Raw genomic sequence first — 17,317 nt, 5'->3', positions numbered from 1 at the left:
TTGATTCTAGTTCTTTTTTTTTTTTTTTTAAATAAAATAATAAAAATCAAATCAAATTGAAATAAAGTGTAATATAAAGGTTAAATTAATTTAAATAAATCAACTTGTTTTCTAGCAAAAGAAAATGAAAATTAGTCTGAAGTATGATTAAATCTAAAAGTGGGTGGATCAAGAGAGAGAGTGGAGTTAGATTTAGCACATCATAACATATATAATTGAATAATACCAAACTTACAAAGTTCTCACACATATATATATAAATATATAAAGAGTGATGTGTCATATCATAAATGAAAAAGTGAATTTAATTTTAGTTAAAAATTTGATTTTACAAATTTATTCTCCGAGACATCACTTTGTACATACATATTTGTACGAAGATTTTATTACTCTATACATTTTACAAACGGTTAGTTTAACACTATCATAAATATTTCAGGTTTTTTTTTTTTTACGGTAAATACTCTTAGGTTTCACTTAATTTTACTGAACACCTGCTAGTATTGTTATTAAATAGCCTTCAATTTTTTATGGTCATTATACTTCCCTGTTACAATGAGAGGTAATTTAGTAAATTAGCATTAACTAAAAAAATCTTCAGATTGTCTCTCTGTCAGTTTCTTCTGCCACTTTATTGCCTTCCCCTTCTCTTTATTTCGGCTCTTTCATTTTTTCTCCACTTCTTCCTTAATTCTTGAAGTCTCTTTTTTCTTTACAGTTCACACAACAGGCACCTAACATTATCCTCCCATATTTTGTTCTGAAGGCCTTGAACTCTGCAAGTGCAAAGTGGCCGCCAGCACTTGCAATAGATTTATATATTATTTGTTGTGTAAGTATAACAATAAGATAAACGAGCCCTTCAATCATGCTTTCCACCAAACCAAGGTTGAACTTTTCTTCAAGTCAGCCACCAAAAAGGACTCCATGCCTCGAGCCCCTTTAACTTTTTTCCCTTTTAAGTTTTTGCAATCTCTCAGATTGTATCGTTTCATATTAAATTTAAGAATACGGCTGATCTTTTTACTCTTCAATCAATACTTATCCATTCCTTTATAAATTTACATAAAGAGGCTTAATCCATATGGAATTGAATACAACTTATTCCAACAGGAAATCCAACAAACCAAACCAAACTGATTTTATATCGAAACAAATAATAGTTTTGATGGTCTTCTACAAGGTAACTATACTACCATCGATTCCGTGAGAGATCCTTATATTTCAATATTCCATCATCAACCGGTATTTTCAGAAATTTCTGAAAACAAAGAGTAAGGATGAGATTTAAAGTTTCAACAAGGTCTAAGTATGAGATTTAAAGTTTCAACAAGGTCTATGATAGTTTCCCCTGCTAAAATATGCTTTTATGAAACAAGTTATGGCTCTCATTGTTGCAGATGCTTACAGGGAAGAGACTCACTGCTGGCAAGTTCAACGACACCATGAACCTTCATTGCAGTGTTCAGATGGGGTTTTCCAAGCGGTCCTCCGATCCAGTGGACAGATTACACCAGTTATCCTAGGCGAACTCCTGTAATAGTAAAAAATAAACAAATCAAGAACTAATTCCTCAGAATGATCCAAATATTAGAAGAAATGATATACTCTCATCATGAAGCCTCCAATGCTACCATCACTCACCATTGTCTAGAAAAGGCTGAACACAACTTGAAAAATACAGGTTTTGAATGCTAATTTATGGAGAATTGTAACTTAAGTGTTAAGGCACTCTATATTCGGAGTAAAAACACTGAGAATAAATTATCGTGCTGATTTGCTAGAATAACTGTACTAGCATATAAACTAATGATTGAAAGAGCAAATGAATGCACATCCACCATTCAGACTATTATTCCATTTTGGTCAGTCTAGACAGTTTCTTGAGGTGCATTAGAAGGATTGTTACCATAAATTTGATTGCAAGGACAAGAATTGTTCAGATAATCCTTCACATATAAATTTTCGTATAAGAATGCACGGAAAATATTGAAAAAGTTCTATGACCTTAACAGAAACAGTCTATAGATTTTGTAGAATCAGCAGAAAACAAAACAATCCATTGGATACAGCAGCTTGCGTTCTACAAAATCATGAGCACATTAATTATACATTAGATATATGTACCTTGAGTTGTATTCCAATGCATGTTAAAATCACCACTGCTAGATATTTCACAGACGCAGCTGTTGATCAACTTCTTTATCAAGCTACAGTTACAGCTTCTCACGCAAATACAATGCAGCACCAAAAGATAAATACCACCACCATCTTTGAAACCTAACGCCATATTTAAAAATCTGAAATTCAGTAGGCCATATTATTATTTTCCATATATCAGCCACAAACGATGCTGATGCATACACCAGTATGACCGGGATGGCAATCCCAGTTTAAATTAGCAGGTCCTTTTCACTCTATAAATGTAAACTTCTCAAGGTCAATGACTTCTTCCAGCACTGAGTTTGAGTTTTCATATGCTAGAATGCTCATCGACTCTTGAGAAAGGAATGTTATTAACAGAACGACCTGATCCCGCTGCCATGTCACTTCTTGAAAGCAACTATACAGTATTTGTCCATCAACCTCATACACCAGACGACATCTTAGCACTTTTGTAGGTCTTATCCAACTACCATGTCTCCAGAGGTAATACAACTAGCTGGTACTTATTGTCATTAGCCTGTCTTCCCTGATCAAGTATTAGACTTTGTTAAATACTTGTCGAAACAGGTATTATGAGGGTTTCATCTTTGATCCAACTTTCAGGTTTTTCAGGAACGAGATCCCCAAAGATTTCATAGAATCCAAAATACCATTAGCTTCAAGTTCTTTGTTTGCATACTTGTACAAATGCACAGCTGAACTCAAAATAAACCTGTCTGGTTCTGCAGATTCCCTAACCTGTTCAAAAAAGTTTATTCCTTCTTCAACACATCCATAGTCCACGTAGCCTCTCATCATAGTCCGATAACATGCAAGGTCAGGACTTAAACCAGCTGTTAGTAGTTCCTTGTACACCCTATTAGCTTCCACTATCAGACCTGCTTTCAAGAAAGCAGATAGCAAGTGATTAAAATGTGAACAGGAAGGGGGAATGCCTTGCTTCAGCATAGAACTGATGGTTTCCTCTGCTTCAGAGTATTTCAAACTTTCTGTATAAGCACGAACAAGGGAAAGATATGTGAAAGAGTCAGGTGCGAAGCCAGCTCTCTTCATGGCTTCAAAAAGTTTCTCAACTTCATGATAAAGTCCCGCGGCAGCATAAACATTGATGATAATATTGTAGCTAACCTACAGTTCCTCGGTAAAGACAAGTGTAACCACCATATTAATCAACCAGTCAAGAAACATAAATATAATGTATAGCATTGTTGTAAACGTTGTAAACTCAACTAATTTAAAAAACACAAGGAAAAAGGGTAATTGGAAACCATATGTGGAAATTACCAACAAAAGTTTTGTTTTGGTTCAAAGATCCTTTTTATAGCATGGCATGACCAAAAAGAAATCTTAGTCAAACTAAAGATTCAATAAATAAAAGGAGATAATTGTAGGAATGATCCTACTAAACATAGTATTGTCAAAGCAGAAGAGAACATAATAACATGGTCACATTCAGGTTTATACTGCCAATCAATTAAGGTCCCAATAGGAGTAAGTTATTGTATGAAAGAAAATTGTTTACACAATAATTATCAATTAGTTAGTGTTCAAACTGTATTCGATCAAATTATATGCATACCAGCCCAGGGTTTATCCCTTCTTCCTGCATTTTAGAGAATAGAAGCGATGCTTCATGCGTTTTACCTGCAAAATGAATAAAATATTAAAGTTATAGCATATTACTAGCAAATATAAAACATGATACCTGATCTAACTACCATGTTTCTATATATCTAAGTGTTTTACCTGCAAAATGAATAAAATAATAAAGCTATAGCATATTACTAGCAAATAAAAAACATGATACCTGATCTAACTACTATTTTTCTATATATCTAAGAAAATGAGTTAGATATCATTATAAAGGCAATTCAAAATATTTTACATATTTGTCTCAGTAGTTAGTATACTAAAAAGGGATAATAAAAATTATCCCTTTGAGGTTTCGCTAAAACACAGACAAACCCCATTGCATTAGTTCTTTTTGGTGACATTTCTAGAAAATTTAATGAAACTTCCAGGGAGATACTATATGAACTCTAAGAGAGGTTTATGATGATTTTGAAACTTCATAAGAGGTTTTTAATGAATTCTAGAACAAGTGGTATTTGCTTGTGTTTCAGCTAAAACTTAGGATAGTCTAATTAATTATCCTAACAAAACAATTAAGTATCTGAATATGCTTATCTTTTAGGTATCAGCTTTTATTTTTTGAATTTTTTATTAAAAAACAAAGTAAATTCTATCAAATATAATGAGATATGCAAAAGCATAAATAAGTTGTCCACCGAGATAAGGACATACTTCCCATAAAGACCTCAAAAGGGTTACAAAAGAAAGCTTTACACTTTGAGAATTGAGATCTTAACATATCAAAAGACAAGAAAAAGAAATTGATCAAATAGAATCCTATCAGATCTTCGAAACGAAAAATAACAAAAAATTGTGGCAATCTCCATTCAAGCCTTGCCTTCCAATTAAGATAAATCAAAGAGGAAAGCACATCTCAAAACTTCGAGAATCTGATGCCCAAAGAAAAGTAAAACATCTAACTTTTATGTTTACCAGTTGATTTATAAGTTGTTAAAAGTACTCAAAACGTGTTTGGAATAGTTACATTTCATACTCCATGTCACCAAGAATTAAGTAAAAGTAGAATAAACCATGCATACATATTGTATGTCATTCTTTTGGTTGTAATAGGTAACCTAACTTTTGGAAATAAAGGGAAGGACTTCATTGCTTTAATTTATGCTCTAAAAAAAAAAAGAAAAAAAAAAAAAAAATCTGGCAAATATATAGATTTTTAAAATGTTACAGGTTCACTTGTTTCTTTAAGAAAGATAAAAATAGATTTTTACCAGCCTTCCCGTAAAAGCTGATCAGATTCATGTATGCCTTCTCATCAAGCGAGATACCCGAGCTTCGAGCTGTGTTGAACATCTCTAAAGCTTTATCCAGTTTTCGACCTCGTCCATACACACTACACCAAAATCAACCAATTTGAACAGCAACATAACTAACCAGAATTGTATATATGTGTGTGCACACGTTTAGAAATGCATATATAGGAGGCAAAATCAGATCATATTGACTAGTATTAAAACTTTTCTTGCGATCGAATTCTGGCATGCTTACCCTCGTCCATCACACATGCAAACAATCTTATTAGTCAAATAACAGAAACCGGTAGATACATAGCCAGATAGACTCAACAAGACACAAACACAGGAGGGAGAGAAAATGCAACTTCCACTTAAAAAATACTAAAAACCTCATGGTTCTTATTCTCCATTCTTTTCATGGTGAGATGACAAGTGTGCGAAACACTTAGAAGCTGGTAAACCTGGACTTCATGCTTGATTATCAATACCCAACAAAGGTCATGGTTGATTGGAAGGACTACAAGTTTCAGTGAGATGAGATATTGGGTTCATTTCTTACCAATGACCAGAAAAGAAAATGTAAATATTATTGTTTCATGTGATTTTAGCCAATTTTTCAATGCATATTCGGATCCTAAATGCATACACATATTTGTCATCTCTTTGAGTCATTCTTATCCACTAAGCTCTTACCTAATCATTGTATTGTATGTCTGAATTGATGCAGGAACTCCCAAAGAAAGCATACGGTCATAAATACTGGCTGCGAAATGTAATTTACCTGCAACACCATACATATAGCTCATTGCAAAATTTCTTCTTCATGTATGTATCTAAAATACATAAAGAGTGATTCATATGTACCTGCTTCTAGCATTGCCTTAATAAAGGTATTATAAGCCACAGTGTCAAGGTCCATGCTATCTTGGAAACTCTTACTAATGATATTCTTTGCTTCTTCATATTTGCCTGAAGATAGGTAATTCTAATTATTAAACAAAACAGCATAGCATTTTGGTAACTGCTTAACCATGAAGCATGAAATTGACTCTTCCAAATTCTCTAGTGCAGAATATGCAGCTATAAAATGAGTGATAGATTTCCAGTCTCAAATTTATGGGCATACCATAAAGACCTCAGCTCATCTAAAACACTGTTTAGAAAACAAAGAGAAAACCCTTCTCAGGTATCTAGTCAAAATCACACTTTTGTTTTTTTAATTTTATGGGTACATGGATTTTGGAAAAATATTTGACTTTTTCACAGGCCCTTCAATTGTACAGAGCACAAGCCTGGAATACAATAAGCTCCGATATTGCTATAACTAAAAAATTCCTAACTAGTACTGGTTTTGACATAAAACAACTATCAAACAAATTATACACCGTTAGTAAATTTAGACGATATAAAATTGTTTCATATTTGCGATGGTAAAACTTGTGACTTTTTAACCCAAATTCATTAAATGCAATCGAATCCCTAATCCATGATCAACTGTGAATTATTTAAGAAGATTTTCAAATAACCGTAGCTCCTAAATTCTATTGATCCCAGCAAATAGAAAAAAAAAAAAAAAAAGGAACAAATGGTTTACAGTTCGGTCATACCGCAATTAGTCAACGTGTTCACAAGTATGCTGATAGCAACAGCATCCAGATCATGCCCTTGTGCAGTTGCTTCTTCATAAAGCAAGTACGCTTCCTTAGCTTTACCACATTTGGCATATGCATCGATAATTGATTTCATTATCAATTTCCCAGGTTTAGACGAATCTGCAACTTCTTGGAAGACATCTTGAGCCTCTTTGAGCTTTTGTTGCTTCCCATATAAACCAATCAAAGAGGCGATAACTTCATCCTCCAATCTGCAGCCTAGTTTTGTCATCTGATCTCTTAAAATTTTTGCTTTAGATACATCACCTATGTAGAGCATAAAAGTTGGAGCACAAACCCACTAATTAAGTTATTGCTTCATCATCAAACACATAAATGGATGAAAAAAAAAAGAGAAAGGTAACTTGGGTAATGAAGTGACTATTATTGTCAACAGATGAACTTAAAAATAACAATAGCACCTTCTCTAACAAAGTTGCTAATGAGTTGATTCACTGCAGATGAGCCACCAGCCGCCTCAAGCAATAATTTCAGAATTTCTTCTGTCTTACTGAAATTACCATCCGTCAGATACAGACTAAGCATCAGCCCCAGTGCCGTATAGTCAAGTTGGTTGGAGGCCAAAAGTTTGTCTCCAGATTGTGCTCCCAGAAATCCCCCATGCATAGTCTTAAAAAATGTTTGAAAAAAGTAATTATCCTTGAATGATACATTTTCACCCATCTCTTCCGTTAACTTCTCAGCCGCTCTTGCCATTCCATTCTTGCAATAAATTCTCATAACTGTCTTGTAAAGCTCCCCATCAAAAAGCACTTCATCTTTCCTTATCTGGACAATAAAATCTTTGGCCTTTTCTGTTAAGTCCAATCTTATATACAAATTCAGCATGTCATCACAAGAACCAGCATCAGGAAGTCCAGTCTTGGAGAGAGCCTGAAATGTGACTTCAGCAGAGGCCAAATCCTCTTTCATGGCATAACATTGCAACAAGACAATATAAGCAAATCTTGAGAACCAAATGTTTTTGGATTTCATAACTTCAATAACATTCAAAGCTTTCTCCACATTCCCAGTTTTAAGATGGACTTGTGCCATTGCCAAATAAGTTTTCTCGTCACTAAGTAGGCCTAGCCGCTTGGTCTCCTGAAATGTTTTCTGGGCATCCTCATAAAGACCAAGTTTTCCATATATTCGAATGAGAAGACCATAAATGACTTCATCGGCAGCGATTTTATACTTCTCCATTTCAGAAAAGAGAGAAAGGGCTTTAGAATAATCTTCATTCTTGTAATACAAAGTTAAAAGTGAAGCACAAGTGTAGTTACTAGGAATGATTCCCCGATATCTCATGTCCTCGTATAATTTTAGTGCCTCATCCCATTTACCATTTCTTGTACTCAAACTAATAAGCTGGCTATAAGTTACTTCCTCAGGAGCAAACCCAGAGTTCTTCATCTCATTAAGGGTCATCAAAGCGTCTTCATGAAGACCTTCTTTAACTAGTGAACTGATGACTACTGTATAAGTAAAATCAGTAGGTGCAACCTGTTCACCCACCATCTGCCTCCATAAGTCTATCACCTTTCCATGGAACGATTTCTTTTGCAAAGACGACAGCATAAAATTGTATACTGCAGTAGAAAGTGTAATTCCCCTTTCTTTTATGGCAGAATGAAATGTCAACATCGCCTTATGGCGTCCCCATCTGGCATAAGTACAAAGCATAGTACCACAAGCAATTTCATCTGGTTCACATCCTGCTTCAAGCATCTCCAAGAACGTCTGTTCCGCCAGCTTTATCTTTCCAACTTGCCCGTATAAGCGCAAAACAATTGTATAAACAACAACATTGGGGCGATAGCTTAGCTGTTAAAGCACGTATCTATCATTACACTATATTAATTTTTCTTTTTTAGAAGAAAAAACAACACAATTCTGCGCTTTTAAGAAAAATAATTGCAACTGATAACATTGAACATTTAGCTTCTGCCATAAAGAAAAATGAAGCACTAATCAATAAATTTTGTGTGCAATATCTTCTGACTATTTCAACCAAATAAAATAAAATAAATTTAATAACATTAATCATAATAAAATATTAAACTTAAAATTAAAACACACCTGCAACTTCATCCAATCAAAAAAATCCCTAACTTGTTTCCAACCCCTTTGCTCTTTCAACACCACACACATTTCTCTAAAACTCAATTTTCCCACAAAGCTCCCCATCACAACCCTCATGTTCACCTTCTCATCCCTCCCTCTCACAGCCTTTATCGCCGCCACCACGTGTCTCCCATACAACTGCCCATTCCGATCATCCTCCAAATACTTCACCATCTGCTCCGGCGTCCTCTTTATCCACTTGGGCGTCATCGCTCTTGGCCCCTGGTTCCGCCTCAGCTCGCTCAAGTACTTCGCCTTCGCCTTTATTATGCGCCGCGCGTTGTCGTCTGAGAGAGGGTTTTTAGGGTTTTTGAACCGGGGTTTCGGCTTTGTTATGTCGTTCCCGTCGCTTAAGGACCATGGGTCTGGCTGGACTCGTGAAGAGGACTTGATTGGGATCCTGGGTTTTGTTTTGGAGACTTTTTGGAAGGAGGGTTTGGAAGGAAGGAGTGGGGTGGTGGTGATAAAGAAGGTGGACTTGAAGGCGTCCATTGGCGTGTTTGGTTGTTGGGAAAATGATGGTTTCCTGAAAAATTTTGAGTTGTGATGAATTTTTGCGGGAAAGTTGTGAGGTTCCAGTGGCATAAATGTAGAAATTCAAACCGTGAGTCTGTTGAACGAGGGAGAGGGAAGAGGATAATTTTTCATTTTTTTAATTTTTAATTTGCAATTTTATACGCGTAGAAAATACTTTTTTGGGTAAATCACATGTAGCTCCACTTAGGTTTGAACTTATTCATTTAACCCCATTGAGTTGGGAAATATTAATTCTCCTTTTGGTTCACTATTTAGAATAGCATTTTTGGAAAACAGCTGGGTGCGTTTGGGTCCCTATTTCTATTTGTATTTGGAATAAGATTTAGGGGAAATGTTTTTGTTTTAGTACTCAGAGAATCAAATTGTAAAAATGTGATTCCTGAAGCAGTTAATGACCGTTCTGACAAAAGGTTAGCTGCTTTTTTTTTTTTTTTTTTCTGCTTTTCCTCTCTCTTCCTTATTTTCTTCTTCTTCTTCTTTCACCATGGTAACACAGTTGAAGGCATTCAAAAACCCATCTTTTCCTTATTTTCTTCTTCTTCTTCTCCCTTCACCACGGTAACACAGTTGAAGGCATTCAAAAACCCATCTCTTCCTTATTTTCTTCTTCTTCTTCTTCTTCTTCCTTGACCACGGTAACACAATCGAAGGCATTCAAAAACCCACCACGTTCGAGCACCACCTACAGCATTGACAAGTTCGTGAATCCACTAGCAAAAGGAATGTTTTCTTCTCCAACCCGAGTCCACCATGATCGACAACCACCACTTTCAAGCGCCACCGCCAACGCACAAAAGCCCATATCCAGAACCATCGTTGGTAAAACCTCCCCCAACCCGAGGCCAACAGCTTCTTTAACAAGTAGCAATTCCACCACCATCGTTGGCAAGAGGTCATCTAACCTGAGGCCACTACATTCTTTAAGCAGTAGCCTATGTTTAATATTTTTGTGAAATATTAGTTTATGTTTAGTTTATGTTTTAGGATGCATTTGTGAAATATTTGTTTTATTATGCATTTGTTCTGGGTTTAGTTTATATTTATTTCATTTTGCATTTGTATTACATTTGATTATGTTTTACTTGTAAGCAATGCAGTGTATAAATTTCATTAGTTGTTTGTGTTTTTTTCGTAGTTGGTTAGGTTGTAGTTAATATGGACGTATATGGCTAGAAGTAATTAGCCTAGTTAGTTGAATTGGTTACTATAGTTACTGTCAACTACAGTTAATTAACCATGGTTACTTGAAATTTTGGGCAAATTCGGCATCGTTATTTGATCGTAACAACAAATTATGATCGTATGACCAAAAGTCATTATAATTTGGCCCACTGTCGTAGTATCAATTACTACTTTCAACAGAAGAGGAAGTTTCGACATTTTTCCAGACTTGGAGTTTGTCATACACCCTGTTGGTCAACACTGCCCATATTTTCCTTTGCATTGACGGCTTCAAGTAGTGTTAGATCGAACGAGATAACAATTTATCTGTGTTTAGTTTATGAGGTTTAAGTGTGCGCATGTTTATTGGTAATGTGTTTTCTGATTACTATGGTGTCCCAATCTTGGTTGTCATTCTCACCGTACTGTTATTAGATGAGTAATAATGTGAACTGGTTGGCTGAGATGACCCACAAATTTCTGGTCCTATTGTCTGAGTGGGTGAAAACTTCTCACGATACTTCAATAAAAACAGTAGATTACTCGGATATGTTGGATGACTTATCATCATTGGCTAGGAGGAGAGTCAACGTGACACAACTAGCCTCTAAGTACTTTCACCTGAGAAAAATTTATCAAGCATGGCGGAAATTGCTTCAACACACGGGCTTTGGTTGGGATCATGAGTCATAAACTCCAACGTGTCCTATACAGGTTTAGCAAGAATATATCAAGGTAAATTTCAAAAATTTTAATTCATATTAATCTATGACACCGTACTTTTACTAATTTTTTTGGGGGTTGACATATATCAATATATGTTTATTTTTCATTAGCAGTAAAACCCACAGGTGTAGCAATTCTTCCACAAGGGACTTCCTCACAGGGAGCTTTATGAAGTCATATTTGAGAAGCAAACTACCACAGGGAGATATGCATACACATCTATGTTTCAACCGGTGGAGAACTTCACTTCTTCCGATCAGGGACCGGTTGACATTGATGATAGTGACTTCGAACCTGATCTGGATCGAATGATAGGGGAAAAACGGTCAAACACATTTGGTCATGCAAGACCGAGAAATAGGAAGAAGAGAAGCGGCCCAGGACAGGCACTTGTGGATGTCATTGGCAAATTGATGGACGTGCTTGTAGAGAGGAGTATGGGATCGAGGGCTAGCAATCGCAGTGGAGATGAGGGGGACGAAGAGAACACTAGTGCTCCATCTGATCTGTTTTCCATGAGCCATTGTATTGACATTTTGACGGCCATGCAAGTACCCACAGAGTTTTACATGTCGGTTGTCAAGTACTTATATCAAAATCCAGGGTGGCGAGAGGTATTCGTAAAACTCCCGCTTAAGGAAAAGGCTAATTGGGTTTATAACGACTTTCGCAATTTGTAGATGACCCTATATGTCCTAGGTGTTTGCCCACAGTTTTGTATGCGCTAGTGGGCACTTATTCCTTTTACAGCTATCCTAAACTTTTTTTCAGCACCTTGATTTGAAAAATGTACCCAACTGTCTGTGACTGTATGAACTTATTCATTGTGCTATTGTTTTATGTGAGATAACATGTTTCATACGAGTTTGGTATTGTAATTAGAATTAAAAATTCACTGTCATATTTTGCTAAATACTACAATAACTGTTAAATGTTCATTAATGTTTTACAAATGTACTGGTTTAAATGGCGTCGTCTAGGCGTACAGGAAGAAGATGACGTACTGTAGATGACGAAAAAGAAATATTGACAGATATAACCGTTGCACTGTGGGTTGTTGCCGCATTGGAAACAAATGGGCGTCAGTTACGACATATATCCGTATTAATTGGTCATGATTACATGTTGGAAGTACTAAATGGTCATGATGACAAAATCTTTGACAAGTGTCGCATTGGCAAATACTGTTTTACAAACTTATGTTACATTTTGGCACAACAAGGGAAATTATGATCAACCAAGAGGATGAGTATTGAAGAAGAAGTCATGATATTTTTTACAATCGTTGGTAAAAACAAGACAATCAGAACCATGATGAAGGATTTCCAACATTCGGGTGAGAAGATCTTTAGATATGTTGGAGAAGTTTGCGAGGCGATATGTAGTTGAAGACAGAGTTTATCAGGCCACCTGACTTCAGTGTTGTTTCACTAGAAATATCGACCAATCGAAAATATTACCCTTTCTTTCAGGTACTTCTTCATTATGTTTTATATTAGTGGGTAGTTAAGTTCATTGTGTTATTAATGTTGATAGTCTGTTAATATTACTAAAATTCAATTTTGATGATAGGACTGTATTGGAGCGATGGCACACATGTGTATGCTTCGGTTCCACAGGAGTTTGGCGATAGGTACTAGAATCGCAAAGGAACGTTGTCACATAATGTAATGGTTGTATGCGACTTTAGGATGATGTTCAATTATGTCGTCATTGGGTGGGAAGGATCTACGCATGATTCAAGAGTTTTAAATTCAGTTCTTAATGATCCTAATTCTGGATTCCCACATCATCCACCAGGTATAAGTATCTTCTTTACATATTATAGCGTATTGGCTCCATTTTTTAGGCCCCAGAATTCAAATAACACGTGTGATTTTATTATAAGAAAATACTATTTGGTTGATGCGGGTTATCCAAATAGAGAGGGGTTCCTCACCCCTCATAGGCGAGTGGCTTACCATATTCATGATCATCATCGTAACCGAAGGGGGCCACAAGAGTTGTTTAACTACAGACATGCATCACTGTGCAATGTTGTCGAGAGAACCTTTGGTGTTTTAAAAAAAAAAATTATGTTTTCTCAATGGAATGAACAATTACCCGTTGGACAAACAAGGGAAGATTGTTATGACATGTTGTGTACTTCATAATTTTATTAGAATGTACAATATGGAAGACCCTATCTTCCAACGGTATACTGAAAATACAGGTAAGGAACAAGTATATTTTGATGGCCAAAACGGGGCAGAAGATGGCGGAAATGGAGAGGGATTGAGTCAACCGTGACAAGGTATTATAAACGACATGACGATTGTATGGAATAACATAACGACTGAACTGTGGGTAGCACATATGACCATGTCGTAGTTGTTAATGGAGTATAGGTATACAAACGATTTTAAGGGTTGATAATTAGTAGCTTTATCATATATGTATTAATGTGGTGTTTTTAAACAGTTGGATTAGTACTTGAAATTAATATGAGAATTTTTTTATTAATTTAATGGTTACGAAATTACCAATCAAATGTTTAATATTATTAAAATGTAAATTGATAAGTTTTTAGGTGATAAAAATAAATTATTTTAACAAAATGCACCAAAATATTGTATTAATAAATCATTTATAAAAAATATACCAAACAAATATTCAACAATTTATTCAACACAAATAACAAGGTCAAAATACTCTACCAAACATATTTTATTCAAATCCTACTCTTGTAATAATAACTCAACTCAACTCCACAATACTATTTCAAAAATCTTATCCAAAATAACAAAACAAACACACCCAGTATTTTTGGAAAATATGATAGGATTTTGAGAAGTTTTTGGTACATTTCAGAATAGCATTTTCTGAAAATATTTAAATTATTTTTAACAAACAAGGTTTATTAATTTAACTAAACACCCCCACAATAAAAGTTTATAAATTGACAAAAACACCTCCACCCACCTACATATTGACGACAGTCGGCCACCATCGTCGGAAGTGGCCGGAATCTATCAAAATGGCGCACTACCTATTGTATCTGACCGATCGTGGCCTTTTCCAGCCAGATCTACGGTGGATTTGGTCAAAAAGGCCAAATCTACGGCCACATATCTTGCCATCGTTTGGCCATCAACAACAGCCAAGATATGACCACTATTGACGAATAGATCTAACCATCAATAGCTAGATCTTTGGTCGTAGATCTAGTTGGAAAAAGGCCATATTAGGGCATGATTGGCCTGATCTAGCTGTTCGTGCGCCATTACTGCGATAGCGGTCGACAGTCGTAGCGGCGATGGCGGTGACTACTAGCAGGTGATAGTGGCTTGGGTTTGTGGGGGGTGTTTTTGTTAATTTTTAAAAAATTTATTGAGAAAGATAATTATTAATGTTTTGAGTTGAATAGAATATGATTGGATTTTAAAGAGAATTTTGAATATTGAACAAATATGTATTTAGATAGGATTGCATAGGATAATATGATAGGATAGTGGAAAAAAAAATGAACCAAACGAGCCTAAGAAAGATTGTGATTGGGCTTGGATCAATTTGTGTTACGATGCCTTGACCCTATTTAAATATATAACATATCATGCACATCCACGATATGCAAGAATTTCATAACAAAGAAAAGTATATACATTTATCAAGGAGGACACAACGAACCTTACCCTCAAATTGTATATTTTTATTAGAAAAAATAAAAACATAGTGTAGACGTAAAAATCTACCTGTACGGAAGGGGGGTCTGATCTCGTGAGGTTGAGGCCACTAGCGATCTGCTGCACCTGCACACGTAGAGAAACACACGCGTGAAGCGAACAGGAAACACTGGGGTGGTGTTTGCCATAGGCACTCCGACGCTCAAGTCAGCAAGGCTGAGAGAGGCTAATATAGTGAGGGCTAGGGAGTAGAGATTACCGAAAGTCTAGTCGGAGACTGTGACTATGGTGGTGATGTAAAGCTCTCGAGTAGGAGCTTCGGGTGTGAAGGTATAATGTAGTGTCCTTTGTGAGAGGGCTGACCTCTGCTTATATAGTGACTGTCTAGTCTCCCAATCCTGGTAGAAGTAGGAGTCCTAATATGACTCTGATGCAAACCCTAGAAGAATTAGGGTCGTGGTAAGCTGTCTTACCAGTGTCCGAATAGGAAGGTGATTCTGATTAGGAGAGTAACTTCGAGCAGGAAAGTGATCAGGAATAGGAAGGTGATCTTGAATGAGAGATTGATCAGGAGTAGGAAAGCATCTTGAGGGGGCTGTGGGCTCTGGATTTGCCCATGGACTTTAGGAAATGGACTGAGATTAGGAGGCTCGTGTCCACATGGATTGGGCCGGCTATACCTTGTACCGAATGGGCCTAATCCGGTTGGGTCATATCGGGATTGGGCCTGGCTTCTTCTTCAGTTGTCGGGCCTGTTTTCCTATTTGGACCAATGACGATTTTTTGCCCTAACACATAGTAAGTGAACATATAATATAAATAAGAAAAAAAAAAAAAACAATTTCAGTTATATAATTATCAAATATTTAATATCAAAGTTACTTAAACTCATCTTAATATAATTCATCAATTATCAAATATTTAATATCAAAGTTATTTATACTCATCTTAATATAATTCATCATCAATAATGGAATCTAATAACTTCATATCTCTAATATATAAAATTTAAACATTACTTTATATCTCAAAAAAAAAAAAAAAAAAATTATATTAATAAACTTAAACAATTCAACCTAAGTTAATTTTCATCACCTTGTTCTTCAAACATTTAACTATTAAAGGTTTTTTAAACACATCTCAATATATAAAATATCATCAATGAAATCTAATAACTTCATATCTCAAAAACAAAATAAAAGAAAAATAAACCTAAACCAATTATATAGGAAACGTAAACAATTTAATCTAATTTAATATTCACCACCTTATTTCACAAATATTTAATTATCAAAGTTATTTAAACATATCTTAATATAATTCACAATCAATGTAATAAGATCTAATAACTTCATAACTCAAATATAAGATTATCAAATATTGTATAGAAAGTGATGTGACACCACTCTTTTATTGATACGTCATTCATTTATATTTATTAATATATTTAATGAATTGATTTTTTTTATATGCATTCATCCATTTACATTATCACATATCAGTTTTTATAAAAGAATTTGTACAAAAAGTTTGTAGATCTAGTATTATTCTTAAATTAATATAGAAACATAACTCGCCTGCTGTCTTACAGAAATTTATGGGCTCCAAAACTTCTTGAGATATTAGAAATTTGAGTTGATTATCAAAAACTAGTATGCTATCTTATTTAGGCTTTTATATATGTGTTATAACTATTTATTCATTTTGTGGATATTTGCTGTAATTGACATTAATTCATCAACAATATCCGCAAGTTATTTTAAGAAGTTAATTAAATCTCTTCCTGTCTTGTTCATTTAATAGGAACCTAGTTAGTAAATTCACATATTATTTGCGAATTATATGTCGTATAATTCACGTATTATTCGTGAACTATCGTATTTTATGAGCCTAGCCGTATTATTTGCAAATTATATGCCTCAACTATATTATTCGCGAATTATTCTCGTATTTTTTCTGTATCCGAATTTTTGCCGAATTTTTACAAACGTATTTTTCACCGTTTGTCATATCATACCCGTAAAATTCCCGTACCCTTTTTTAGCCGTACACATATATTTGAAATGTTATATAGATTTTAACCAAATGACCCATAAAAAGTGTTAAAACTAAGATTGATATTATCGTATTTTTCAAAACGTATTATTGATAATATACTGTATTAAACTCGTATATACCCATATCGTATTTTTTCTGTATCGGAATTTTATGACCGAATTTTACAAATATATTTTTTACCATTTGCAGTATTATACCCATAAAATTCTTGTACCATTTTTTTTGTAATACTCGTATTTACTAACTAGGAATAGCAGGAATGAAATAGTTGAGATCAAATCGAGAAAAAACGGTTGACGCTTGAGAAAATCAAGGCCGCTTAATTTGATAAAGTCGGTGCATG

General features: G+C 34.9%; 1 protein-coding gene across 1 annotated transcript; it reads right to left on the bottom strand.

Moving 5' to 3' along the window:
- Positions 1-1,124: 1,124 nt before the first annotated feature.
- LOC116106304 (pentatricopeptide repeat-containing protein At5g27270) lies at positions 1,125-9,448 on the bottom strand. The gene is made up of 9 exons (XM_031392654.1): positions 8,786-9,448; positions 7,126-8,530; positions 6,659-6,970; positions 5,916-6,020; positions 5,745-5,832; positions 5,028-5,149; positions 3,746-3,810; positions 2,128-3,294; positions 1,125-1,534 (listed from the first exon to the last, which is right to left on the bottom strand). The coding sequence occupies exons 1-8, from the start codon at positions 9,413-9,415 to the stop codon at positions 2,737-2,739; spliced, it is 3,285 nt and encodes a 1,094-aa protein (XP_031248514.1). The 5' UTR covers positions 9,416-9,448; the 3' UTR covers positions 1,125-1,534; positions 2,128-2,736.
- Between the last annotated feature and the right edge of the window lie 7,869 nt (positions 9,449-17,317).

The sequence above is a fragment of the Pistacia vera genome, unplaced genomic scaffold (assembly GCF_008641045.1).
Source record: "Pistacia vera cultivar Batoury unplaced genomic scaffold, PisVer_v2 Contig512, whole genome shotgun sequence".
In the NCBI taxonomy this organism is placed as follows: Eukaryota; Viridiplantae; Streptophyta; class Magnoliopsida; order Sapindales; family Anacardiaceae; genus Pistacia; species Pistacia vera.
This window is presented reverse-complemented; position numbering and strand designations above follow the sequence as displayed.

What these genes read in the sequence shown, in the direction of transcription:
- LOC116106304 (XM_031392654.1), bottom strand. Translation starts at nt 9,415, where the DNA reads ATGCCACTGGAACCTCACAACTTTCCCGCAAAAATTCATCACAACTCA. An exon ending in TTGATTGGATGAAGTTGCAG is followed by an intron (nt 8,531 to 8,785) that starts GTGTGTTTTAAT and finishes GTGCTTTAACAG; the next exon opens with CTAAGCTATCGCCCCAATGT. An exon ending in CAGCTTTTACGGGAAGGCTG is followed by an intron (nt 3,811 to 5,027) that starts GTAAAAATCTAT and finishes TTCATTTTGCAG; the next exon opens with GTAAAACGCATGAAGCATCG.